Source organism: Styela clava, chromosome 10, assembly GCF_964204865.1.
Source record: "Styela clava chromosome 10, kaStyClav1.hap1.2, whole genome shotgun sequence".
Classification (NCBI taxonomy): Eukaryota; Metazoa; Chordata; class Ascidiacea; order Stolidobranchia; family Styelidae; genus Styela; species Styela clava.
In genome coordinates, this window is record NC_135259.1 from 10,813,030 (window position 1) to 10,841,026 (window position 27,997).

At 31.6% G+C, this 27,997-nt stretch overlaps 1 protein-coding gene across 3 annotated transcripts; it reads left to right on the forward strand.

Moving 5' to 3' along the window:
- The first annotated feature begins 5 nt into the window (after nt 1-5).
- On the forward strand, nt 6-27,996 carry LOC120338002 (uncharacterized). 3 transcript variants are annotated; one of them, XM_039405918.2, is made up of 67 exons: nt 6-266; nt 418-528; nt 933-1,079; nt 1,292-1,379; nt 2,102-2,437; nt 2,617-2,696; nt 2,890-3,000; nt 3,144-3,284; nt 3,561-3,651; nt 4,325-4,372; nt 4,895-5,073; nt 5,385-5,498; nt 6,065-6,211; nt 6,475-6,562; nt 6,997-7,056; nt 7,216-7,439; nt 7,638-7,748; nt 7,913-8,059; nt 8,212-8,299; nt 8,618-8,722; nt 9,126-9,226; nt 9,356-9,469; nt 9,700-9,846; nt 10,257-10,344; nt 10,704-10,760; nt 11,009-11,074; nt 11,365-11,486; nt 11,703-11,813; nt 12,081-12,224; nt 12,463-12,547; nt 12,648-12,698; nt 13,718-13,938; nt 14,120-14,230; nt 14,486-14,635; nt 15,285-15,372; nt 15,703-15,738; nt 15,967-16,130; nt 16,506-16,616; nt 16,780-16,926; nt 17,306-17,384; nt 17,474-17,521; nt 17,913-18,091; nt 18,313-18,411; nt 18,665-18,808; nt 18,932-19,019; nt 19,193-19,231; nt 19,617-19,933; nt 20,209-20,307; nt 20,706-20,849; nt 20,973-21,060; nt 21,229-21,267; nt 21,665-22,053; nt 22,411-22,521; nt 22,912-23,058; nt 23,284-23,371; nt 23,794-23,862; nt 23,959-24,110; nt 24,242-24,355; nt 24,624-24,770; nt 24,907-24,994; nt 25,749-25,790; nt 25,913-26,418; nt 26,656-26,766; nt 26,845-26,991; nt 27,139-27,226; nt 27,447-27,485; nt 27,717-27,996. In XM_039405918.2, the coding sequence occupies exons 1-67, from the start codon at nt 84-86 to the stop codon at nt 27,800-27,802; spliced, it is 8,400 nt and encodes a 2,799-aa protein (XP_039261852.2). In that variant the 5' UTR covers nt 6-83; the 3' UTR covers nt 27,803-27,996. The 3 variants fall into 3 exon arrangements, with proteins under 3 accessions (XP_039261852.2, XP_039261855.2, XP_039261853.2); XM_039405921.2 differs by having other exon boundaries at nt 21,719-22,053; XM_039405919.2 differs by having other exon boundaries at nt 19,620-19,933.
- Nucleotide 27,997: the final 1 nt, after the last annotated feature.

Below are 27,997 nucleotides of genomic sequence, written 5' to 3' on the forward strand. Positions count from 1 at the left end.
AGTGCAGTTTAATTTTTTTTTTCATAAAACTGTTACGAGAATCTGGTGTTTTGATATCTAAGATCTAAACGTGTTTTGTCACGATGAGGTATTGTTTGGTTAATTCGAGATGTAGTTTCCTACTGTTTCTAATGTTTATAAGCGCATCTGTCTTTCCTTCTATTCTTTGTGCAAGAAGCGATAAAGATGAATACGATTATATGGAGGATTTGGAAGATGATATAACTTTATATTGGACAGTAGACCGAGATGAAATAACATTCCAGGTAAAATTCCTAGAGAATACTGATGTTATAAAAATGCTTAAAACGTAAGATAAGCGCATGAATTTTATTTATGAACTCTGTGTACTGAGCAATAATTCTCTAATAACAATACACATTTAGTTTTGTTACAGTTGCATGATTTTACTTGCAGATATCGGCGCCCACCACAGGATGGATTGGGTTTGGTTTTGCTGAATCAGGAACAATGGTGAATGCTGATGTCATTATGATGGGAGTGAAAAGTAATAGAGAATACGTTTTGGTGAATGGAAAGTTTTTGAAATTCAAAATTTTAAATCTAGAATTTACCATACCGTGATTAAGAGAACCATTAACTAATCGATAATTTGTAATATTTATCAATTCGTACAATCGTGATTTGTGATTTGATTTTACGATTCTTGTAGTACTGCTATGTTTTTGAAAGAATGTACCTAATTTTTTGCTTTTCTTCAGAGATCAATCAATAAGGTCCAGTGCAAAACTTTTTTTTTTGTTTTAATAGGTATTTGATGTTTTGCGTTTTTTCTAGTTCAAATAAAATTTTATCATAACATCTGATAACATGTTAGGTAAAAATAAGATAATAGACAGAAAAAAAGTTATATACTAGCATTAAATACATTTTAACGTCTGAAATATGTAGTAAAAAATAATTTTTTTTAGGATGGATATGCATCAAGAAATGGAATACCATCACGAGATTCCGAACAAAATGTTGAAATATTGGATTGGAGGGAAGATGACGGAAGGACGACTATCACTTTCATGAGAGAACTTGAAACTTACGACGTTGATGATACTGATATTGAGGTCTACTTTAAATTGATTATCACAAAGATAACGATATTTAGCTCGTTATTATTTTTCTTGATTGCATACAGTAAAACCTTGAGCAATATTATTCTCTTCATTTATTAATTGTATTTGAATTTGATTAATCTCAGTAATATTATGTACTTACCTTACTAGTTCACAAGGCCCACATGCTTAAAAGTGATCCTATCGCAAATTGTCTATTACAGGAAGGTTTACTCAGAGTTATATGGGCATATGGTGAAAATGATATAGATGACAAACTATCTTTTCAAGATTATCACAAAGGAAACAGCGGTATGTTGTTGTCAATTACAAAATAATTTTATACCTTGTTTATTCCACCGAATTATTTAAAAATAGATTAAAGCATAGTCCCTTCTTTTTGTTGTCCGACAAGTTATTGGCGACAAGTTGTAGCATTTTTAACTATCTCTGAAACGTTATCTAGCAATCTATTTTTATCCTTTATCAACGCAAAAGCTTTTTTTAAAACGTAATGGATCGCTATAAAAAGTAATAATTAGTTGTAAAAAATATGAGCTTGACGTAAAGTTAATTAGCACTTCTGTTCTCATACAAATTCCTATTCTGCTTCACTATTGAATGAATATTGCCATTTTGAAATTATCACAAATGAAATATTAATGAGTATAATCATAAAATCCTATTTTACAAGTAGTTAAACAAAAACGATTACGCTGTGTCGAGCAACTTTGATCAATTTAAATTAGAAAAAATAATGCCCTGTGATATATTACCATTATTCCGTCAAGTCTGAACATTCATTTAAACCATTTTTTACCGTACCCTGCTGTGAACAAAAAAATGTATCTGATAAGTTTTGAGTAAACTTGGAAAGTGGGAATTGTCATCATTTGGAAATTCTTTCCAGATAACTGGTATTTTCGTGTCTATATATTTCTACATTGTCCACGCGCTTTGTTTTGAACTATTCGAAACTGAGAATTATCAAATTGTGATACAATAAATCATTATGTAAATCCCCTTTCCACCAGGTTCAATGCGCTTAGAATTGATACCTCCTGATGATGACGATGATGATCGGAGAAGTGAAGGTGATGACGATGACGATCGGAGAAATGAAGATGATGACGATGACGATCGGCGAAATGAAGATGATGACGACGACGACGAAGATCGTAAGAGAAATCGTAATAAGAATCGCAATAATAATCGAAGTCGTTATGAAGATGATGATGATGATGACGACGACGAAGATGACCGAAAAAGAAATCGAGAGAAAAATAGAGATCGTCAAAGTAGACGTAATAGAGAACGAGATAGAGATGATGACGATGACGAGAGAGAAGAATATGAGGAGAGTCCAACGGGTATGTCTAACGAAATAAAAAAAGATCAATTTATATGTTTTATAAATGTGTTTGATAGTGCATAACATACCCGCTACAGTTACGATGACAAATATTTGGCACAATTACTGTAGTTGCATACAATAACTTAGCAAATGACTATACACGATTGTTGAACATGCACATTCCAAACTTCACAGGGAAGGGTGATGAGTACTTGGATTGGGAAGATACCGTTTACCTGGAATGGATTTACGACGAAGAAACAATCTCATTTAAGGTTCACTGTTTATTTGTGTTTATTATATGTTCCTTGTATGACTTTATTCTTTTTTTTTTCAGGAAAAGTAATAAAATTGATAAATATTGGAACATATTAAGCATGCTTCAAATATAAAATCTCACCCTTTTCTCATTGCTGATGCTTTTAATTTTATGAATTTATTATATTGCCTTCTTCCATGTCATACCAGTTGACTGCTCCGACTAAAGGATGGATGGGGTTTGGAATATCAAGAACAAAAGACATGACAAGATCAGACATTATTATAATCGGAGTTGCAGATGGGCAAGGATACACCATAGTAAGTTAAATAACTTTCCATATACATAGTAGTAGCATTACTCAATGATTCATTAATCCATGTTTTTTGTACTAGAAAATAGAATAGAGTTATTGTATTATTGTAACATAGTTTCAAATAAGTGTTGCTTTTAATTTTTCAAGGATGCGCATTCTTCCAAGAATGGTGTGCCCGAAATCGACAAAAACCAAGATGTCAAGTTAATGACAGCATACCAAAATTCTACCCACACATCGATTTCATTCCAAAGACCAAAAAAGACATCAGATGACATTGAGATTACGGTTAGTTGACTTACTATTCATGGTTTACTCGAAATAGCTGATAACAAGAGTTGCTATGAAAAGGAGTTTTGTCTGTGAAGCTATTCCACGGGAGTATTGCGTGAACATGATAGAGGATAAAATCTATCTAATATTTTTTCAATGCGTTATGAATATAATGATAACCAGTGCCTAAATTGTCCTGCCGTTTTCTTGGCTACCAAATGTGCGTTTAACACTATCATATTCCCGATCACAATAATTATAATTTTAATCTACTCATATTCCTAATTCTAGAAAGGGTATCACAACGTAATTTGGGCGTATGGAGAAAATGATCTTTATGCTTTGCCTTCGGGAAAAGATTATCATGGAAGAAAAAACAGAGGTACTGTTGCATGATCTTTTATTGTTGATTTGCCTGACCTGTTTCGAAGCAATCTTCATAAGAATTTACATTCGTTTCCTGTTGCAATTTAAATTCAAAAAGAAGTTTGTAAATAGTTCCAATGACATCAGTAGTTTTTTATAAAAAATAATCCCAACCGTAATTTTTATTAAATGTCGCCGTTTGTTCCTCGACTTATTTATTATATGATTTGAAAATTATTTTCATTATCGTAGATTAGAGACAGTTGTGTGTGTAGTCACTACATGCTATTTTGTTCTTCAATTATCAGCCCGTATGCAACTGCTCAAATGCAATGACAAAAAAGAACAGAGTTAGCTAAATGAAGATATCAGTAATTACTTATCGATCTTTAGATCGGTAAGTATGTTGATAGATATTTGTCTGTTTGTCTGTTAGATGCACGCGATATCTCACGAAGGCGTGGTTGAATCTGCTCCAAATTTTGCATGTGCATTCATTATATCTCGGACCAGAAGCCTGCTGATTTGGATGAATTATGTCGTATAATTAGCGAGGTATTAATTAATTAGTGATGGGACACGCGGTGTCACTATAGGGTCATGAATCGAAACCGCAGTTTCGATCGATAAGTCTTCGGTCTCTAACCGATATTCTCGTTTTTTGTTTAATCCGTACATTATTTCAATAGGTTCGACTAGAATCGAGTTTATAAGAAACATATTGGACTGGGACAAAAGTAAGTAGCAAAACAATATATTAATAATAAATAAAAAATGGACCTCCAGAAGTATGCGCGCCAAGATGGCGCACAACCTGAACATAGTATGTGTGTACCGGTTGGAAGGTCAGGTTGGCGACATCTTGGTGCGCATACTTCTGCAGCACCTAAAAATGATATATATAGTCCCTATATGTGACCTGACATTAATAAAATTAACCTGTTAACCTACTCATGAAACCATCGTGATTTTAAGAATTTTTCGTTGTAATCGCCCACCAAAACAGGGTAACTTTTATAAAGTTGCCTGTTCGAAAATACGACGAATTATGAGAAAATTTGACTATATGTATGGCTGGAAAGATATCATAACATCGCAATGTAATGCTGGTCATGATGAAATTGAATATTACAATTATTGCAAATTACAATTACTCACAAAATTACAAAAACATTGTTATATTCAGTTGCGTTAAAAAGCCTTGACATCTCTTCTGAGAGTTATGAATAGGTATGTCTGAATAATTCTACCTTTTTTAGAATTAGAACAAAGTGACGACAGCAGTTACAGTGAGAGATCACACAGAGGGAGGGATGATAAATACGCCGATCATAAAAGTCAGTTATTCAGATTAAATCTCCCATTACATGAGACTTTGGATAAAGAAAAGGGCGTTGTACTTCAATGGGCGTATGACAAAACTCATATTATATGGAAGGTATTTTTCAAAAATGTTGATTCAAAATTACCTTCCGACTTATTTATATTTTTGACACATTTATGTTTTTGCTCATACTTTACCACTTTTTCGTTTCTGGCGTGTGTAATTTTTTTTTTCAATATTGCCTTTTCTATGCAATCATTCTGATTTTGTCCCCAGACTTTTAAGTCATAATAATGTAGTAGTGAGAGTAGGCGTTTTGCAAACTGTTTTGAGCAGTTATTGCAGCAATTACTCTAAACAAATATTTTTATAAGTTTTATTACATGTAGTTAAAAATTATGTTCTTATATTATTGCGTTTTTCAGCTTTCAGTACCAACACTTGGATGGATTGGTCTTGGATTGTCTGATCGCGATTCTATGGTCGATGCCGATATCATTATGATGGGTGTAAAAGATGACGGTCGTCCATACGTTTTAGTGAGTAAAATTTATTAGATGTATAAGGTTTTGTGATTTTGAAGAAGAAACGGTAAACATCTAATTTTTACAAGACAAAAATGCATCTGGCGTATGCTAAAATCCTTAACTGCAAATTACAAATAGAAAATCGTATTCCAACTGGAAAATACTTGAACGGTGTGTACTTTCATTACTTCGACGACATTAGTACAACTTTTGTAAATTTTGTGCAGGGTGCAAGGAAATATGAGAGTTATCTAAAATAGCTTTGCAAATTAAGGCGATATCGCGGTATTTCAGAAGCTTGAGTATTTGTCTTCTATGGCTATAATTATGGTAGTTAATTAGAAAATGTTCCGCAGTCTTACTGCAAACATTACAAAATAGCCACAATGCGCTAAATAATTGGTTTCCGAAGAATTACCACATTTTTGTTGGTTTATCGAAAGTACGCTACAAGACCGCTCCAAACGTCAAATCAACTTAACTTGTTAAGGATAAGTCATTAACTTGTATTAGTTCAGAAAGCAATGAGTTGAAATGACTATGACTATGACGTTGACTATTTGTTGTTATCAATTTAGGATGCTCATGCTCTTGCGAACGAAGTTCCAAAACGAGATCAATCTCAGCAAATTGTTTTACTTCAAGCTACACAAAATGATTCTCACACAACGATGATCATAGCGAGGGCAAGAAATACTAGAGATATTGACGACAAACCCATAGAGGTAAGTGTCAACCCCGCTCACATTAGCAGACAAAAATTTTTATAAAAAAAATCATCTAAAAATATAGGAATCAATTCACTTTTCACTTGTAACAAATTTTTTGGAAATTTTTGGAAAATCGGAACATATAGAATTAGATTAAAAAAGTATATATAATCAAATTACAGATTTTTTTAGAACATCATTCATGTCATTTTTCATCTAATTATTTTATTTTTACAAAATTTTTACAAAATTCTGATATTCTGATAATCTTTTTACAGAACAGGGAAATTTATGTTTTGTGGGCATCAAGTCGGTTTGATTTAGATGATGAACCGACAAAGGCGGATTATCATTTTCGCGAAAAAGGTAATCCACTGAATGATTGTATTTGCTAATCGGTTAAACCAGTAATTTGCACTATTTTTATGTTTTAGCTACTTGAGAATTCTTAAATCTTTTCATGTTGAAAATTCAAAAATTACATGAATTCAACATTCATTCATTTCACTTATAAATAAATTGCTTTATTTTAAATTGAATATAGGTTTTATAAGTTGTTTCAAATCTGAAAGTCTTACTGCGCAACACCATTTGAAAATGATTCCGTGACATAGATTTTGCAGCTTTGATACCTCCCTGTTACACTTGTAGTTTCCTAGGAAATTGTTAGTCCATAAAAAAATTTCGAGAGGAATTTTACCACTTTACGAATTTTACAGGAATTTTTCGAATCCTACTTGATTTATATTGAAGTTTTACTTACCATTAATGTATAATAAAGGGTACATCTTTTACTTCAGGATATAAAAAATTGAATTTTATTCGGCCAATACCAGAGGAAGAACTTGTTGAATTAGAACGTAAGTTAATAATATAATTCGTAGACTAATAATAATTGTTCACCTAATTTATTAATATTCATTTGTTAAATTTGTGAATTACCAAATACGATCTATTCGTATCAAATGCAGGTATTTGCACGACTTTTATTTAAATATGATTCAAATATATTACGCAAGCCCCTGAAGAAGATGAAGATATAGACCGAGACGACGATGATGATGATGATGACAACTTTGATGATCGAAACCGCCAAGTAAACTCTCCAAAACGTAGATCTTCGCCTCGTACATCTACGCCAGATCGAGACAGCGATTCTCGAAAACCAACATCAGTATATTTGGATGAAAACGAACGAGTTCTGCTTAGATGGAATCACGATGGAGATTCTATTGTTTTAGCGGTTTGCTTTTAATGAATTTTGCAATAAGCATCATTAGTACCAACAATATTATATTACGCACTCACTATCTACGTAATTAAGATTTAATGGCATCATAAAATAAAACAATAAATATTGATTTTATCGTAAATGAAAATGATACCCTCCGTTTTGATATATTTAAATATAAAATATATTATTTTTTTGTCTGTGTTGCAGATTGCTGCACCAACTCAAGGTTGGGTCGGCATCGGATTCTCACCTGACGGCACCATGAGAAATGCAGATATGATAATAACTGGTGTAAAGCGATCTAAACCATATGCCCAGGTACAATTAATAATGTAAATGCATAACTGAATAAAAAATAGATTGATTTTTTTTTATAAAGTATATCAATGTGATTTTATTATCTGATATTATAAAATAATAACTTCGTGCAAAATAGAACTTAATTATGTATATTTGTTTGAACTTGGACATATTTATCGCAGGATACACATGCCACAGAGAATGGACCTCCTATTGTAGATGATACTCAGGACGTACAAATTTTACACGGAATAGAAAACAGCACCTATACAGCAATTGCCTTCAAAAGAGCTCACGATACATTTGATTCAGATGATTACATTATTCAGGTAACATATCATCACATTCTTTCAGATAAATGAACCTACCTCTAAAACGTGAGATGAATGTTTTTAATTTGCAACAGAGCTGTTGAGATTTAAAGACATTTCTGCTGAAGTAATATAAAATATTATGCGAATAATAAACTTCTGTATAACAGGGAGGAAGCATCAATGTCATTTGGGCGTTTGGTGACGATGATCTTGATGATGAACCGGACTCAAGTTTCTATCATTCTTCAGATAGAGGTGAATGGAAACTTTGATCAAGAATGGATGTATTGGTCAAGCGCAATAAAAAATCGATATTGTCACTTAATACGATATTGAAAACGTAATTGAGTGAAATTTGTAGCCAATGAGAGCTTTTTACAACAACCTTTTTTTACCAATAAATCAGACTACTTTGGTAACGTTGGATTGTATATTAAACTCGACTTCTTATCGCGTACATTATGATTACTTGTGTTTCAAAATAGGTTTATGTTTCGTAAAATATTGGTGATACTTCCAATAAAAAGTAAGTAAATGATGTACAAAATATCACTAAAAAATATATTTTATTAGGATCAAAAAAGGTCGTGTTGCGTCCGAATGCTCCTGTTCCGGAAAGTGAAGAGAATGATATTGATGATGAAGAAGCTGATAGAAATCAAGACGACAACAGATCTAGTAACATTTTTCGTTGACAGCCGTTGATAATTTTATCATTGAAAACCTTCGAAATCAATACCTTCGAAATAAAGTGCTATCAATGTTTATTTTTCTCGTTTTCATACTAAAATTCCAATTTTGTAACAATATATAGAATTTTGGTTCTGTTTAAAAAAAAAATTTGTGAAGTGATTTAGTTAATATAATACATGTATTCATAGTTAGGCCAAATAAAATAGAACAAAAGTTACATTTACAAAAAAAAAATTTAGACCTAAAAATACGAAATGCACAATTATGTCTGATGAAGTTTATTTCGAAATTAATCGATAATTAGGTTGTAGTCATCGATCAAGATTTTACAAATATGAAAAGTATGTTTATTGGCTTGCCCTGATTCGAACAACGTATATGCTTGTAGGTAATGGAAGCGATGCACCAAAATCGAGTTCTGAATATCTAGATCATGACGAAACGATTAAATTAGAATGGAGCTTGAAGGATGAATCAATTATATTCAAGGTGAGAGCTTTTTCGCTTCAATCTTGTTGAAATAACATATTGATATCTTCTTGTTATGCTCGAAAATTAGACATAGCTAAAAAAGTATTCAATGAAGTAAGAATGTTTTTATCCACCTGTGATTATCAGCTTTCAGCGCCGACAACAGGATGGATTGGCTTAGGTTTTTCACGGACTCGTACAATGAAAGATGCGGATCTCATCATAGTTGGTGTTGCAAGAGATGGCGAACCATACGTATTTGTAAGTTCAGACGTAATATATTCTTAAAAAAAGATTCGATGAATTTTTTCTGGTGATATGATATGAGAAGGATTTCAAATATAATTTAAGTATAAAAATTCACACGACCTATTTAATATTATGAGAACCTGTTTGGTTAATCCAATAAAATGTCAAATCCAATATCCGAAAACTTGTACTAATTTCTTGTTCCGAAAAGATGTCTTTGTAATTATTCTTTAAATTTTTAGGACACTTTTGCTGATGAGAACGGAGTTCCCGAAGAAGATCGATATCAAGACGTGAAGATTCTACGCTCTTCAGAATCTCGGGGTGAAACTGTTATCGTTTTCCAACGAGAGATCGATACCATGGACTCCTATGATAATAAGATTCCGGTAATTTTTTTTGTTTGCTGCACTACATGAATATTTGAGGCAAATTCAAAACTCAACGCTGAACTTGATATAGATTATTCATAGAATATTTTTCATATTAAATTAAAACACTTTCTTCAAAAAAAAAAGTCTTCGCACTGTTCACGCGATAACTATATATATTTTTTTCAGTTATTTATTTTAGCAAGACTTTTGATATGCAAGAATTGAATGAAGAAATACTGTAATCAAAATGAACCATGTCGTATTTGGTGAAGTTAATATTTTCGAATTAAGATTGACTAGATAGCGAGAGGTTCAATCGCTGGAGATATTGTATTTTTTCCTAACTTCATACATATCATCTAACCAATATAATACATGTTTAATACCTTTAGTAGAGCTTTTCAGTTTTCTGATGTTTTATGCAGGAAGGAAGACTTAACGTGCTTTGGGCGTATGGGGATGATGACATTGGATCAGATATTAGAAGTTCAGATCATCACGGAAGGAACAGAGGTAAAACTGAATTGATTTTCATGTAGAAGTTTTATGAAATTTTCATGAAATTGCATCTGCAAAAATCTACCGATTACTTTCAAATTTTATATGTTTTTTGTTCAAAGTTCAGCCTTGTTATAGTTTCAAAACACTCTGACTTTTTTAAGACTAATTAGAATATAATTCAATATTATTTGGTGAACAATGCATATTACACGACTCCTTGCAATAACTGCAATGTTGCATTTCACATTGTCAAGTAAAAAAAACTCATCTAAGTTTAGTTATAATAATGTATTTCATTTTATGTAAAAAATGAACTTTTAAATTAAATATTCATATGATAATATGGCCTCTTTTTAACATATTTTTTTTAGGCATAAAAGTAATGTCATTCATACCCGGAGAAAACGATGATTTCATTAAAGACGTTGGTAAGGATCATTTAATTCATAACTTATGAACAGCAATAGTTTTTTCCCTAAAACACAGCTTGGTTAGTTATGTATGCTATGCTATGTATGTATGTCTGTATGCTGGGGAGTATGTACCTTACATTGCACGTTTTTCTTCTTTAATTATTTTACATCTCATCTTTTACCATAGTCCATAAATATCTGCTGCATCTTCTAAGATTATTTTTATGTATTGACTGTTTAACTATTTCATGGAAATTATAAAGAGCCAACAAGAACTTCAATAACAACTACAACAAACCGGGCAGTGGTGCCAACGCCTGTCACATTCAGTAAGTTACTGTTATGATATATTTATTGTTATGATGGCGATAACATTTCGATAGTAGTAAATAACATCTACCAATTCTAAGTGGCTACTATTTCCCAGTATGAGTATAAGTATAAGATATTTCTCTTTGATATGCCAATAACCACAATTAGGACAGAATTCACTAGAGTGTCGCATATACGAATCCAAGTATTTTATACGTGTCAACCTCGAAACATTCAACCTTCAACTACATGCTGAACTTTTTAGACTTTATGTTAATAAAATATGACGATTTTGATTATTACTCAGACGAGGATACAACAGCAGAACCTCAATCAAATGACTCTGATGATCCCATCAGAGTATTTCTAGATGACGATGAAACGTTTGAACTAGTTTGGACTATTGAAGATGGAAACATAATTCTTCAGGTCTATTTAGAAAATAATTATAAAAGACTAGTGCAAGTTTGGTGATAGAACGATATGCTGTTACCCAATTATTCAATTATCCAAAAGTGTTTTCAACTTCCATGAAAGCGATTTTTTTAAAACTTAAATGAGAGGTCGAAATGCTATTGTAGGTACAACTTGACAATCATTTTATGTAACAAACTAGTCAACTAACGACTTTATACTTCTATTCAGGTAAAAGCACCTACGTTAGGTTGGATAGGAATTGCAATTTCGGAAGACGAACGAACGACAGGAAGAGATTTCATGATAGGGGGTACTGATGATGGGGAAGCATACGTATATGTATGTTATATTTATATTAGCATTGATAATGTAGATATAATAAAAACTAAACTGCAGATAGACATCGACTTGGTTATCATAGACAAATTTTTATATGGTACTGATTCTTTGAAAATTATTGTTTATTTATTGTTTGTATAATATATTTATCATTGCAGGATACATTTGACAATGCTGGTATTCAAACGCTTGATAATTTTTATACGGTACTTATTCTTTGAAAATTATTGTTTATTTATTGTTTGTATAATACATTTATCATTGTAGGATACATTTGACAATGCTGGTATTCAAACGCTTGATAAAATTCAAGATGTTAGTTTGATGGTTTCATTTGAGAGAGGAGATGCAACGACAGTCGTGTTCAAAAGATCTTTAGATACAAGAGATGATGATGATCAACCTGTTCGAGTAAGTTCTGCTTTCATATTTATTAGATTTAATTTATTTTAATAAATCGTCAGACATACCTAATATCAGCATTACGTTAACATGCCATTCAAGGTATTAGAATATTTTATGGAGTTTCTGAGAGCACTAAGTTGCCAAAACTTGAAGCATCAGTTATACAGAATACCTGGAAATAGCTTTAAAACACACACATCTGTATATATATTAAAATGTTTCATTTTGCTCGATTTTTGTACAGGAAGGCAAAATGTATATTGTCTGGGCATACGGAACTAAAGATATGGTACAAGAAGACATTGCTACGTTTGATTACGCTAAAATAGGTAATTATTACAAAAAGATCGTTCGCAATGTATATGAATTTATAGAACCACTGTACCTGAAAAAAGTCCTTGTAATAAAACTCTATTTACATACATCCAGGATCAAAACAATTGGTGCTCATACCAGGAACTGAAGATGAAGAGCCCCGAGGTAATGTAAAACAATCCATCGCTTGAATTCACCTTGAGGAATATTGACAAATTAAGCTGTTTTAGTCACTCAGGGAAATTGACCACTCTGGAATTTTCTTATTTTTAAATTATTTTTTTTGTTATAAATTAGGGATTGTGCACCAGTACAATCATAATTACATTCAAAAGCACTTTTAGGCCTTGTAGTTGTAGATAAAATAGGAAATTTAATTACAAATAAGGGCAGAAGTATACTAAAACAAATTCTAAAATTTAAAGAGAATAATTTTTGTACACAAGATTGAATAAGTAACTAAAGTATAGCAGTAGCCTATGAGAACTACACGCAGACTTATTATGTAGTCATTCAAATGCTTCAAATTCAATTTACAAATAAAGTCCACCACTGTGATAGTTCACGTTAGTACTGATTGGGTCGTAGCTAATCTCCAAAACATGGCCGATTATTCTGAAGAAATGACAAATCATATGTCAAAAATGTGTTCCAATAAATTACAATAAATATCAAAGTTTTGGCAATACATCTAGTCTTGAATCCCTCAGAAAAAAACGAAAATAATAAAAGTACGTAATAGATCAACGTTTCCCAATCAGGAAAGGAAGGAATTTTAATATTTTTGACAATAAATTTTGCTTTGTATATTCTGTAATATTACTAATATTTCTAAATTGTATATTATAACTATAATACTCATTCAATAACACATATATAACAAACTATTTGAACTGTCCAAATAACGGGACTTCATAGTGATGGCGAAATAAACAGTTCCAAAATGTGCAAAGGGGTAAATTTCATAAAAAAGGTTGGGAACCACTAATTATTCCTCCCTCCTTCCTCAGCGACTTTTGCAATCTTCAAGTATTGACCTCATCAATTTAAACAAGACTAACAACAACAATTTATCAGTATTATTCTTAATCATGGCTACCATAAAATATTTCTGGAGGCATCCGTGATATCTAATCTCGCAGATTAAATAATTGATAACTAATTAGAAATATTAACAACTGTAGACATCAGCGAACTCGAAAGAATTGCATTTGCCACAACTTCGTTTCCCGAAGATGAAGACGAATTTACAGAGAGTTCTTGGCGAGAAGAAACTACAACACCCGAGCTTACAACCACTACAGAGGCGCCACCAAAGTTTGATGAATCGCCTGTCATATATCTAGATAATAGCAAAGAAGTTGAACTACAATGGGTCATTGAAAGAGAAGTAGCAGCTTTTAAGGTAAAATATTCAAATAAGTACAAACCAATGTTCCTCTGTTTTGAGCTTTCAGCACGTTGTGATCACATGTTTTTGTCATTTTTATTTGACACAAAAAACAATAACAATATACTGTATTAAACCCTAGTTAGCTATCCATCTCTTTTACAGCGAAGCCTTACTATTATATTTCATATATTAGGTTGTCGCGCCTACGATTGGATGGATTGGCGTTGGATTATCATTCGATGGTACTATGAAGTCTGCTGATATGATTATAGCTGGAATAGATGATGAAAGACAATACATTTATGTAAATGCATTTTTATTGCCTGCATGATTACTTAATTAAGATGGCTGATGCGCCTTGTTATATATATATCTAAATCAAGCTATATCATACTGTACTATAAGAGCGCTTAGCAATATTTCAAAACTCAATAGCTCATTTCATATGAATATGTCGAAAATGTATTTTAAATTGCACGTATCAACACAGTAACATTCCTAATAATAATAGAAACCCATTTCTCACAAAGCAATTTTGTCTTCAATTGTTCTTATTCAGGACACCCATTCTGACATAAACGGAGTTCCTGACGTCGACGATCATTTCCAAGATGCCGAATTAATTGAAGCATATGAAGTTGAAGACAAGACTACCATTATATTTAAAAGGAAATTGAACACGAGAGATTTAGATGACAACAAAATTAGAGTAAATATAGTGATTAATTTGATATTGCAACTTGCTAGCTAGGGCTACTGAAATTGATTCGTCTAAATTACGCTCTGCACTTATTATGTAATTGGAATTAAAATGGTCGCAGTCACTCTAAACTAGGGTGGTCCAAACCCAGGCCCGCGGGCCACACGTGGACCGCCGCTTCATTATCTGTGGCCCGCGTCACATTCGGAGGGTAATCAAAAAAATCGCATTTCGTGTTGTTTCGTCATAAAATCAATCAGAAAAATCTTTTGACATATTATCATCACTAAGGTCACTGAATTAAATAGTGTTATGGCTAGCTGGGGGAACTAGCAAAGTTGAATAACGTGCTTGGCAGTCTAAATTGTTATCTGGCTTTGTAACTTTTGGGTCGGGAATATATGCAAACAATATAGGTATCATAGAAAATTAAAAATCTGATGCGGAGTCTGTTAGCCTAGAATAGCTATGCCTGATAACTATGTGTTTGCACAATAAAGGTGTTTGTTTTGTATTACACTGTTTACCTATTTTTGGCACTATTGTGGCCCGCGAACAATGCAAAAATAATTTTGTGGCCCGCGGAGCCGACAACCTTGGACCACCCTGCTTTAAACTATCTCAAATAAACAAAATTCAAAATTGATTTTACTTTTAGGCTGGAGAAGTTAATATTATCTGGGCTTACGGAAAGCGAGATATACAGGACAAACCAAAAAGAACTGATTATCATTCTAACAACAGAGGTGGGTCATAAACCAAATATAAAAATGAAGCACAAGATTTCAAGTTTAGCCAATATATGGAAAAATATCAAAAATGCATACAACTTATTCCCTATAAAAACAGACTTAAAATTGATGTTTCCATACAATTTATGTTTTTTTTTAATTTTATTTCAAATCACTGCCTATACTTTTGAGTTTGATGGTGCAGCACACCAAACGCACATTCCGCACATCCAGCACAGAGCATGGTCACTCGCAGTCAATGAGAAGTAACATATAATGTCCTCTGCCAATTTTTTGAAATTACATTCTTCATTTCGATATGTAACTATTTTTAATATTCAACAGGATCAAAGATATTGGAACTCATTCCACTTATTGAAGGTTGGTATTATCAGTGTTATCTGCACATTAAAAAATATGTTGAGTGCAAGTATTTTACCTGTATGTTTCTTGGAACGCTATATATCCTTAATATTATAAACTTGCAATACAAAACTCAACTCATTTGGAAACGATAATAATTCGATAGAAAGTCGTCAAAATGTCGTCCTATTATTCAAATAATTTATATTCTTTTCAAATAGTAAATATATTCTCGGTGTTTTCTAGAAACTACATTGTCAACTACGACAACAAGAATAGCAAGAACAAGAACAACAACCGAACAAACAACAACACCATTTGATCCATCAGTGTCCCAACTTGTAACTCTTGATGATGCAGGAGAGGTCACGTTTCTGTGGTATTTAGAGGGAAGAACCCTGGTGATACAGGTCTACATTATTTTTACATTATTCTGCACTCGCAATTTTTTTTTATCGTAGTTTAATATCAAACTACTCAATAGTTTTTAAAGCTTCCATTTAATATTCCATACAAATTTGCACAGATGCAGAAAATTACACGTCCCGCTCATGCTTGTCCATTTATTCAAATATTAATTAGGTGGTTTGTCTGGATTGACAAATGGAGTTAGAATTCAAACTCGCTAATATTCGATTTTTATTCATCATACGCTACATCGGTTACCGAATTATGTATAAATAGATGGTTTGTAATTTAATTTATAGAATGTAACTTTTTTTATTATTACGATAAATTACAATGATTATATCTTGTATATTGAGTCAGTCGTTATTTTGTTTTAGATCGAAGCTCCTACTTTAGGTTGGGTGGGATTTGGATTTTCTTCAGATGGTCGAAAACCTGGATCCGATTTCATTATTGGAGGAGTTAATGGCGCCGAAGAATACTTGTTTGTAAGTTAGCAGATAACCCACTAATAATACTATACAATTTATTAACGCTAATTAAAATTTTCCATTGATTGCAAAAATATGTTTGCGTTGTATATAGTTTATTGTAAAAAAATATGCATTGTTTAAATTAAAATAACGTGACACCAATAACATTTTATTCTAGGACTCCCATATGGACGAATCTGGTATACCGATATTAGATGAATCGCAGGATCCGTTTCTACTCATTGTCTCTGAAAATCAAACGCACACAACTTTGGTTGTTGAAAAAAGCCTCGTATCACGTGATATATCTGATGCATCAATAAAAGTAAGTCACTTATACCTTATTGCCACAAATATGAAAATGACTTGAATATCGACTTGACTTATACTAAACAAGTTTTAGAGGCTTGATTTGTTTCGAGTAAAATTTGAAATTTGAAAAAGATGACCCGAGTTGTGACATGATCAGAATTTGGACAATGGCTTTGATTTTTTTTATTCGATATTGCCTTCCCAAAACAGCCTGTTGAATCAAGTCTTTATCTCATTCTTTGTCGAAAAGACTTGAAGTTATTTTTTTCAAAGTAGAGTTAGAAATTGTAAAAACGACTTGCGCTTGAGGGTTGACAAATTCGTCTCAATTCTGATTGTCATAAGCATTCAATATTTACAGTGATATGAATTAAATGTATTTAATAAAATAGGAACAAATGAACATTATATGGGCATACGGAGAAAAAGATATCTCGAGTCTTTCAGAATACAAATCACCAACGCGAGAAGGTTAGAATTTTTGTTGCTTACCTTATTACGAAAATTTGATATATTTAATACTTCAATAAAGTTGTCCTATTTTTACTGCGAATTTACAGGAATGAAAACAATAGTACTACTTCCTGGATACAAAGATCCAACTGAAGGTAAATTTCATTTTAAATTTCTGACATAGAGAATTCGAAATGGATGGAACATATTCCAAACAGTTGTGCAATTGAATCAATCGAAGCAATGAAGATTTTGGAATTCAAAACTTAATTTTCAAACTTTAATATGGTATAGCAAAAAAGGTTGAAATAAAATAAGAAATTCATCTCGACGATTTAAGAAATAATACTTGAATGCGTGCTATTCAGCAAGTATGATTTATGAATGATCTCATTGTGTACAAGATATTTGTCACCATGATACGGAACTTTTACGTTATGCATTGATTTGAATTTATACCAATCATATGTCCATATATCTACATATTTTCAATCTGTGATCTCTAGTATTAGTTTGTCATTAAAAGACTTGTATCTTTTTTCCTAGGACGTCGGACGACAGTGGCAACGACGACAGAAGAGCCTTATGATGACGTCACAACAGCAATACCTGAAATAGAAGAGGAAGAACAGCCCAAACCTCGACCTCAACCAACTGTCATATTTTTTGATGAAGCCGAAACAGCAGTAATGAGATGGATTGTCGATGATGCAATTACTTCTCAGGTACTTTTCTTTATAAAACGTTGTAATACTGAGATAACACCAGCATATTTTATTCATCTCATTCTTATTATACTTTTGATTTGCGTTTTAAAAAAATATAAGAATTTGGTTGTTACCAGTAACATACCTTTATTGATATTTTGATAAACATGAAATTACAATTTATTTATATATTTATATACATACCAAATATTTCATGAAGTATACTTAAATTTTAAAAGATTATTGTTCCACAAACTGATTGGCTTGGAATTGGATTCGTATCAAGAAAATCAATAGACAAAGTTGATTTTATAGTGGCAGGAGTATCATATGTTTACGTAAGTTTTAATACTTTTTCTTGAAAATAAAAATTACGTTCATTCCCTACCATGAACTATTATTTTTAAAATTTGTTTCTCCATCCATATAGGATTGTTGATACGATAATAGCATTAGATTCAACAAAGAGGCCTTTTATGGTAAAAATTGTTTCTTGTTTTGCTGTGATTGTTTCATGATAAACAGCAGTACTAATCCTATATTTTATTTAGTTGCGTGTTAGCTTATTCTCGATATTTTATATTCACTTAGGATTGTCATATTGTTGGAAACTCAGTTCAACTTGACAAGTCTCAAAATGTAGAGTTAATAGTTTCTAATACACTGAATGGAAAAACAACAATTGTTATAAAACGACTATTGCAAACAAATGATGAACACGACGTTGATATAATGGTAAATATTTATAATAAATATATTTGTGAATATTCCAAATTATTGTTATTATTCTTGTCTATAAAATATTAAATATTGTATTCAAATGTTCATATTGAATTTGTCCACAATATTTTTTCACAGCCGGGTACAACTGATGTACTATGGGTGTTAGGAAGTGGAGACATGTCTGACGGATTCGACGCTTCAAAAATTAATCTTAAAATGATTGGTAAGCATTTCTATTATGAAAAACATGCATTTTCGATAAAAACCATTTGTCACCATTTCAGTGATTTAAAATTGATAAATAATTTGTTTTCTGCAAATACTATAATGTCAACAGCTGGAACTTTTCACAACAAGAAATTCCGAAATAATATATGTTATACACTTCTATTTTAGAATCAATAAAAGTAAAACTCGTTCCGGGTGAAGATATTGGTAAGTTATCGACGGTTTACAATAAAGTATTTTCTATCTACCATAATTCTGTTGAAAATGTCTATCAATATAGTTTTCAACACCAGAAAATAATAAAAGGTTTATTCAACATTCATATTATCATATTATAAAAGATAATAACAAAACAAGATTGCAATCGTTCAAATTTGATTAACTTATTTTAAATATTTTGACACATTCTTGAAATGCAATGTTGTTACAGTAGTCAGAAATGAAAACGAAATCTATATTAAATAATTAATCCCAGTACAATTTCTTTCTTTTTAAATCTGAAACGTCAATTAAGTTCGAGATATTATTTAATTTTATTACGTATTGACAACCGTTCTAAGGTATTTGATTAAATTGCGTTTTTCATTTTCAGAAGATGAAGAAACCACCACACCTAAGCCAAGAGCAACAGAGCCTATCACAACTGTTCCAGAAACAACTTTGGCCGAGACTACTGAACCAACAGTTCCCACAACCACGACATCACCCACAGAGGATACAACAAAGGCAAAACATCGGACGACAGTGATAACGACGACGGAAGAGCCATATGATGACGTCACAACAGCGGTACTTGACATAGAAGAGGAAGAACAGCCTAAAGCTCGATCTCAACCAACTGTTATATTTTTTGATGAAGCTGAAACAGCACTAATGAGATGGATTGTCGATGATGCAATTACTTCTCAGGTGCTTTTCCTTTCAAAACTTTATAATACTAGGATAACGCATTTTTATTACCAGCATATTTTATTCATCTCATTCTGATTATACTTTTGCGGTTTTCATATTTCGGAAAGAATCAACTCATTTTCATTTCAATTTGCGTTTCGAAAAAAAAGGAAGGAATTGGAAGTTAACAATTATATATACCTTTATTGATATTTCGATCAACATGAAATTAAAGTTCATTTTTGAATGTATATATATAAATTATTTTATAAAGTATATTTATATTTTAAAAGATAATTGTTCCGCAAACTGATTGGATTGGAATTGGATTCGTATCAAGAAAATCAATTGACAGAGCTGATTTTATAGTGGCAGGAGTATCCTATGTTTATGTGAGTTTCAATACTTTTTCTTGAATAAGAAAATTACGTTCATCCCCTGCCCTAAACGCCTATTTTTAAAGTTTGTTTATTCATGCATTAAAACAGCGATTCCAATTTTACTTGTCATATTCTCATGCTATATTACCGGGCACTTAGTCTTATTTTTGTTTGCAGTATATAACTATGTATAAGAGTATATACAATTATTTATTTGTCATATATATAAGCTATTTCGGGTTGCCGATAAGACATTAATTAGCATTGTTAGATGCAGCAAAGATGCCTTTTTATGGTGAAAAATGTTTGTTGCTTTGCTGTGATTGTATCAGGATAAACAACAGTACTAATAATATATTTTATTCACTAATTGTGAGTCATCTAATTTTCCATATTTTATATTCACTAAGGATTGTCATATTGTTGGAAACTCTGTTCAACTTGACAAGTCTCAAAATGTAGAGTTAATAGTTTCCAATACACTGAATGGAAAAACAACAATTGTTATAAAAAGACCATTGCAAACAAAAGATGAACACGACGTTGATATAATGGTGAATATTTATAATAAATATATTTCCGAATAATCTGAATTATTGTTATTACTATAACCTATAGAATATTAAATATTATATTTAAATTTTCATATTGAATTTGTTTACAATATTTTTTCACAGCCGGGTACAACTGATGTACTATGGGTGTTAGGAAGTGGAGACATGTCTGACGGATTCGATGCTTCGAAAATTAATCTTAAAATGATGGGTAAGCATTTTTATTATGACATGCATTGTCGATAAAAAACATTTATCATCATTTCAAATTTTAAAATTGATAAATAATTTGTATTCTGGAAATATAATCATGTCAACAGCTGGATCCTTTCAAAACAATGAATGCTGAAACAATATATGTTATACACTTCTATTTTAGAATCAATAAAAGTAAAACTCGTTCCGGGTGAAGATATTGGTAAGTTATCGACGGTTTACAATAAAGTATTTTCTATCTACCATAACTCTGTCTACCAAAATGTCTACCAATATAGTTTCTAATATCAGAAAATAATAAAAGGTTTATTCAGCATTCATATTATCATATCATAAACGACAATAACAAAACAAGAATACAATCGATCAAATTTGATGAATTCATATTAAACATTTTGACTCATTCTTGGAATGCAATGTTGTTACAGTAGTCAGGAATGAAAAGATATGTTGTTGTTATATATTAAATAACTAATTCCAATACAATCTTTTTTTTTAAATCCTAAATGTCGAGTAGATCCGAGATGGTATTTGATTTCATTACGAGTTGACAACTGTTCTAAGTTATTTGATCAAATTTATCTTTCAAATTTCATTAGAGGAGGAAACCACACCTCAGCCAAGAGTATCAGAGCCTATCACAACCGTTTCAGAAACAACTTTGGCCGAGACTACTGAATCAACATTTCCCACAACCACGACATCACCCACAGAGGATACAACAAAGACGGTCGGACAAGTTATTATTCCTCCAACGTCGCAAGCAACAGTTCAATATACCGACACTGTAGATATAGTAATTACTGATGTCCCCACAGAAAAACCTACTCCAACACATTTTGTAAATACTGCCCCATGGACTGAAGAGAGTCTGCAAGATACTACCAACTCGGTAGAACAAGACGAAGATAGCGACGCCACTTTGGTATTCTTAAACGAGGATGTCAGTTTGCAATGGAGTATCAATGGAAATAATATAGTAATGCAGGTTGGGCGACATTTATAAACCATTATGTAATAGACTTTTTTTGAAAAGTTTAAAATATACTTAATTTATGGAAACAGACAAATAGCCAAGAAAAAGATTTTTGATTAGAATCAACTGGATTTTGGAAACACGACATTTATTTCCCCATAAGGACTAAAGTTGCAATTTGAAAAATAATTCTCGTTATGTTAAGAAGGGTAATAAACTTTCGATTACAAGACCCCGATCGAAAGCAAATATATTTCATTTCTTTTTCATACCCTTTTATATTCTCTGATTCGACGTTTTATACAGTAAGTGATTGAACATTTCAAACTATTAATATATAATAAGGACTTGTGTGATCTTCAATTTTAGGTTGTTGCACCAACTCTTGGATGGGTGGGTATTGGATTCTCTAAGGACGGGACCATGACTGGAGCTGACATGATGATTGGTGGTATAGATAACGGTTCTCAATATGTTTATGTAAGTGAATATTTCATTATATATACTGTACGTATTCACATGACTTGTATCTTACATCCTGATTTCATTCACATTAATTTCGTTTCATAAGTAACTGCCCAATAAGAGCGCCCAAACATTGATTAATATATTTAAAATACTCTTGTGGTTTGAGATAGTTTGTAATAATAGAAAGGTTAACAAATTTTTTTTTTCAGCTAATGTACAGAAATAATGTCGCATAAAATAGTATTTTTTATCCATTGATGCAATTTTTAGGAACTTTTTTAAATGTAACATTTCTCAAGCTCCAAACTTAGACATATTAGTTATATATGAATAGAATACGATTTATCCGTTATTGACCAAACCTCGAAATGTTACTCTTTATTTACGATTTTTAATTACCAGGATACTTTTGCTGAAGTCAACGGCGTTCCAAAAGTTGATGCCTTTGAAGATGTTGTATTACTGGTTGCATATGAGAATTCTACTCATACTACACTTGTATTTTCAAGAAGTTTGAATACAGAAGATCCAGAAGATGCCATTATTAAGGTTAACGCAGAAGTGGCTGTTGTGTTTTTTTTTTACTTTTGTGTCAATTTTATTCCGTATTTCACCCCAATTTATATAAAATAAAAATAAAATTGTTTATCAAGGCATTAATTATTAAACCTTTTAAGTATATAAAATAAAAAAGAATTATGGCAAAATTCGGATTTAAATTTAACAACAAATAAATAGCTTATTTATTTTTTATAACACTGATAATTATTTCAGGGTGGAATGACAAACGTAATATGGGCTTTTGGAAAAAACGACATGACTGATATTCCAAGAAGAACTGACTATCATTTTGAAAACAAAGGTTATTAGATGTAAAATTCTATAGAACGAATTGATCAATGGGCTTTTTATATTTCTGAGTCTACGTGACAGATATATTAGTGATTGATTCAACACGAACGACTTAAAAAATGTATTCATACGTATATGTCTACTTCAAAGTATGGTCATCTACACAATTTTATTTTCCTAAATTCACACACCTGCTGTAATCGAGTATGTTAAAAACACAACACAGATCGCTATGACTCCAATATTCAGTTTACCTTTTAATCTTGTCGATCACAAACTGCATGGCAAATGCAGAAGGAATTTTATTGTAAACATTTTTTTCGAAGAAAGCAGTTTTGACCTCTCTTTTTATATAATTTGACCTGATTTTACATTTACAAATATTTTGACATATTGTTGATCGTTCGGTTAGTTTAATTTTATTTTTTACAGGTAGTAAACTAATCAAGCTTTATCCTGATCAAATTGAACATGTGGATTCGAAAAAAGAAATTAAAACTGGTTAGTATTTGAGTGACAACGTTGAACATGTAAATTTTCTACTTTTTAAATTTGAAAATTTAGTCAATCTACTATTTGATATGTTTTTCTTTCTAGGACGATCTGAAAGTACAATTCAGGCAGCCAATACACTTGAATCAACACAACAATTGTTTAGATTAAAACCCGTACCTCCCAAGTCAGTTTCTCTAGATAACGGCACCGTTCATTTACAATGGAGTGCTGACGAGAACGAAATTATAATGCAGGTGATGTTATTATATCGTATTTTCCCAGTTTTGGTAGTGTAAAAGTTTGATTAGGATATGAGAAAATAAAATGCGTTTTTTTGAAATGTCAGCTGGTATATTTATACTTTAACAGCGCTTTACATTTACAGGTTGTTGCTCCTACATTGGGTTGGGTTGGGTTCGGCTTCTCAATGGATGAATCAATGAAAGGAGCCGATCTAATATTAGCAGGCATCATTGCTGGTGAAACAGAATATATTTACGTATGTTCTCGTTGTTTATTGTCTATCAATACCATTAATGTTTAATAAACGACTCGTCTATGTTTTGCTCAAAAAAATCCATCTTGTTATGTTTGCACTTTTCTTCCATGATAGTTCATACTGCCTGTAGAGAAATGCAGTTGATGATGGATAACATATCTGGTAACAATGAAAGCTCTTATATTTAGCCTTAGTTCTAACTACAGTAGCCGACATTTAATTTATACTCATAGTTAGTACCAAATAAGTATCTATTTTTAATAATTAGGACACACATGCAGATGAAAATGGAATTCCTGAAATCGACAAACATCAAGATGGTATATTGTTAGTTGCATATGAAAATGCAACACATACTACAATTGCTGTGAAAAGAAATTTGACCGCGTACGATACCGAAGATATTTCTATAAAGGTATGTACGATAATGTGAAACGTTTAAATAAAGATTTCTCTATTTTTTCTTAAAAAAGCATATAGTTCGACCACATTTCATCGGTGTTATGCAGAAAAGTTAACTTGCCCTAAATCACTATATTTTGTTTGAATAGGAAGGAGAAATGTATGTTATATGGGCGTACAGTGATCATGATTTGACAAAAGTACCAACGCTGCCAGATTACAAATTCAAACGAAGCGGTAAGCGATGGGTTTAAATTTTCCCTTTCTCTTATTCATAAGTCTTTTAACATTTCTTTTGATTTACTTGATTTATACGATGCATATTTATGAAAGTTAATCATAAATTGTCATTTTAAACACTATTGGGCCTTCCATATCAAAAGTATATTATTTAAAAACTAAAAAAACGATATAAGGCGTGATGAGATTTGGGTCGTTGCACGAGGGAACCTGTTGTTAGTGAGTTCCGATACAAAACAGAACCTATTTATAAAATTTTGAAGCCCACTACTGAATATTAAATAATGTATAATTTTCAAAGTTAAATGTGGTTACTTTCATTGGTTTTTGAATGTTTAAAGAATTCCATAATTATATACTCAACTCATTCAAGTTTTAAACCCAATTGTTGTCACCAAAATTGATTGCATACCAAGATGTTGACAAACCAAAATAAGTAATTACGTGTCATATCATAAAAATGCATAAAGAATTATGTCAGAAGTTATGTTATTATGTTCTTGCATTCTATAGCGAAATAAAAAATAATTTATTTCTTTTAGTTAACTCAATCAATTTCAATTTTGCGTGAATGATCTTTGAATATTCTTTTATAGTTCAGCATTATGATATCAATAATACCATTTAAATATATTCTTTATTATGTTCATGTTCACACTATTATGCTGATTTGTATCTGAGGGTTAGTATCAAGATTCATATATCAATATTTCATCCACTTTGATTTTAATTTTTTTGTTTTGTTATCAAGGTTCGAAAGCTGTAGAACTATGTCCAAAATCAGAGCATGATGGTAAGTTCTTATCAACAATTACTTTAGAATAGAAACAATAGTTAAGATTAGAATATTTAATAATATTTGAGATAAGATAATAATTGGTATTGACTAAAAAATTGTTATTGGGTCATTTCCAGATTCTAATACAACTGCAAACAGTGCAGATGGAACGCTCGTCACCCAAACAGCCAAAATGCACGGAAAAATAATCATACTGCCTCGAGGATTACTACGACCGCCTAGCTCTCCGTCAACACAACTTCCTTCTTATGCGAATATATCATCACTGGAAATAAATAAGACAAGTGTTGAAACAAAAAATGTTACTCAAATACCAAATATTAAATCTGTCGATCGAGGACTCAATAACTCCACCGCGTCTGGGCAGTACAGAGCTATCTCGAGCACTCCTGCGTCCCATGGTACTTTCAACTCGACTCCTACAATACACAAAATGCAATCGTTGAACATCGATACCACTACGACAAATACAAAAGAAAATTCTTCTATTAGTCAAAGCTATGTAAAACAGAAACAAAATGTCTTTACGAAAGTTTTTGAACTTCCGAATATGATGTGGCTGGACAAAAATAGAACAGTTTCATTGAAATGGATCACAGATAAAAAGAATCTAATCTTACAGGTGAAATAAAAGCTTTTATTTAATTTACTCTTATTTATCAAAATCTTTCTAGTCAGAAGCTGCGTAGCACTTTAGAGAAGTTTTCTTCTCGATTGTACTTGAAGGTTGTTAGCTGGGTTCCAATTGTTATTGTGTATATTAATATTATTTCAGGTATTTGTTTTTAGAGTTGGACGCTTGTTGTAGATAAGAAAAGCTAATATTAATTTACATTTTTTTATCCAATAATGTATGCAGATGTCAGCACCCACTACTGGTTGGATTGGTATCGGTTTTTCTTCCTATGGTACGATGGCTAAATCTGATATGGTTGTTACTGGAGTATCGAAAAATAAAGTTTATGCAATGGTATGTGTAGAGCGTAAATTGTATAATGCATTTACTTCCTAGCTTGCAATTTAAACACGCCTTCATTGTTGTTCTCAGGACACAAATGCAAGACGTAATGGTGTACCAAGATTAGACGAATCCCAAGATGTAAATGCGTTGTTCTTCAGTCAGAATGAAACACATACGACAGTAATGATTCAACGTAAAACAAATACAGGAGACAGAAGTGACACTGTAATCACGGTTGGTAGCTTTTTGTGAAAGAAAATGCAGTACCTCCAAGACCGATCGAAAAACGTTAAAATGAAAAATAAATCATCTAATTAAGCATGGTATTGAACATTAGGTGTCGTCAACAAACTCACGTAAACAATATTTGAATATTTACAGGATGGAGACATGCACGTGATTTGGGCATATGGAAATTCCGATATCAAAAATTCTCCAAGAAAGTCGCATTATCATGGAAAAAATAAAGGTATATAAGGATTGCGATAATCATAAATATTACACCAGCTTTCGGAAACAATATTCATATTATCCTAAAAAATCACTTCCTTTAATTGGTGGAATTATATTTAAATAACCCGAAAATACCTCCGAATAGCCCGAGCTTCTTCTAATTTCTTACCGAAAACAGTGCAACAATAGTGAAATAAATACGAAATGAATAATTTCTCTCAATTTTTCAATTTCAGGGTCAATGACGATAAACTTTTTAGTGGATCCAAAAAGTGGTGAGTATTTGAGCATTGTCATAAGCATTACTAGAAAAGTAAGATCTCAAAACTCATTCTGATATTACGATGGTATTCAAATATTGTTACATGTTATTTATAAGTATAATTGTATTGTTATAGATTTTTGAAAGCTTTGTTAAATGTTTAATATGCATTCCAATAAAAACCCAACTGATTTAAACATTAAGTATAATCGTTATAAATCCAATGCAATTATCTGTTATCTAGGTTCTTCAATAGACTACAAGGGTTTTGTTGCTCTCAGTGCTGCTGTGGCGTTGGCGGTTATTTTGTATTCAAAAGTTAAAAGATGAAGAGAATGTATAACGCCTCTTTACAACTTTTATCCCTAATTTTACCTGTAAAAGTTTGATGTTAATTTAAATGCGCAGAGGCAATCGTAATGATGTTTATTGATAAAGCTTTTCAGCAAAAATTTTCTCGGGTTTAAATGTATTTCTCCTCGAATAAAACTTTGAAGACATAAAAATATTGTAAATTTGATATGT

What these genes read in the sequence shown, in the direction of transcription:
- LOC120338002 (XM_039405918.2), top strand. Translation starts at nt 84, where the DNA reads ATGAGGTATTGTTTGGTTAATTCGAGATGTAGTTTCCTACTGTTTCTA. An exon ending in CCTATGATAATAAGATTCCG is followed by an intron (nt 9,847 to 10,256) that starts GTAATTTTTTTT and finishes TGTTTTATGCAG; the next exon opens with GAAGGAAGACTTAACGTGCT. An exon ending in CGTTCCGGGTGAAGATATTG is followed by an intron (nt 19,232 to 19,616) that starts GTAAGTTATCGA and finishes TTTCATTTTCAG; the next exon opens with AAGATGAAGAAACCACCACA.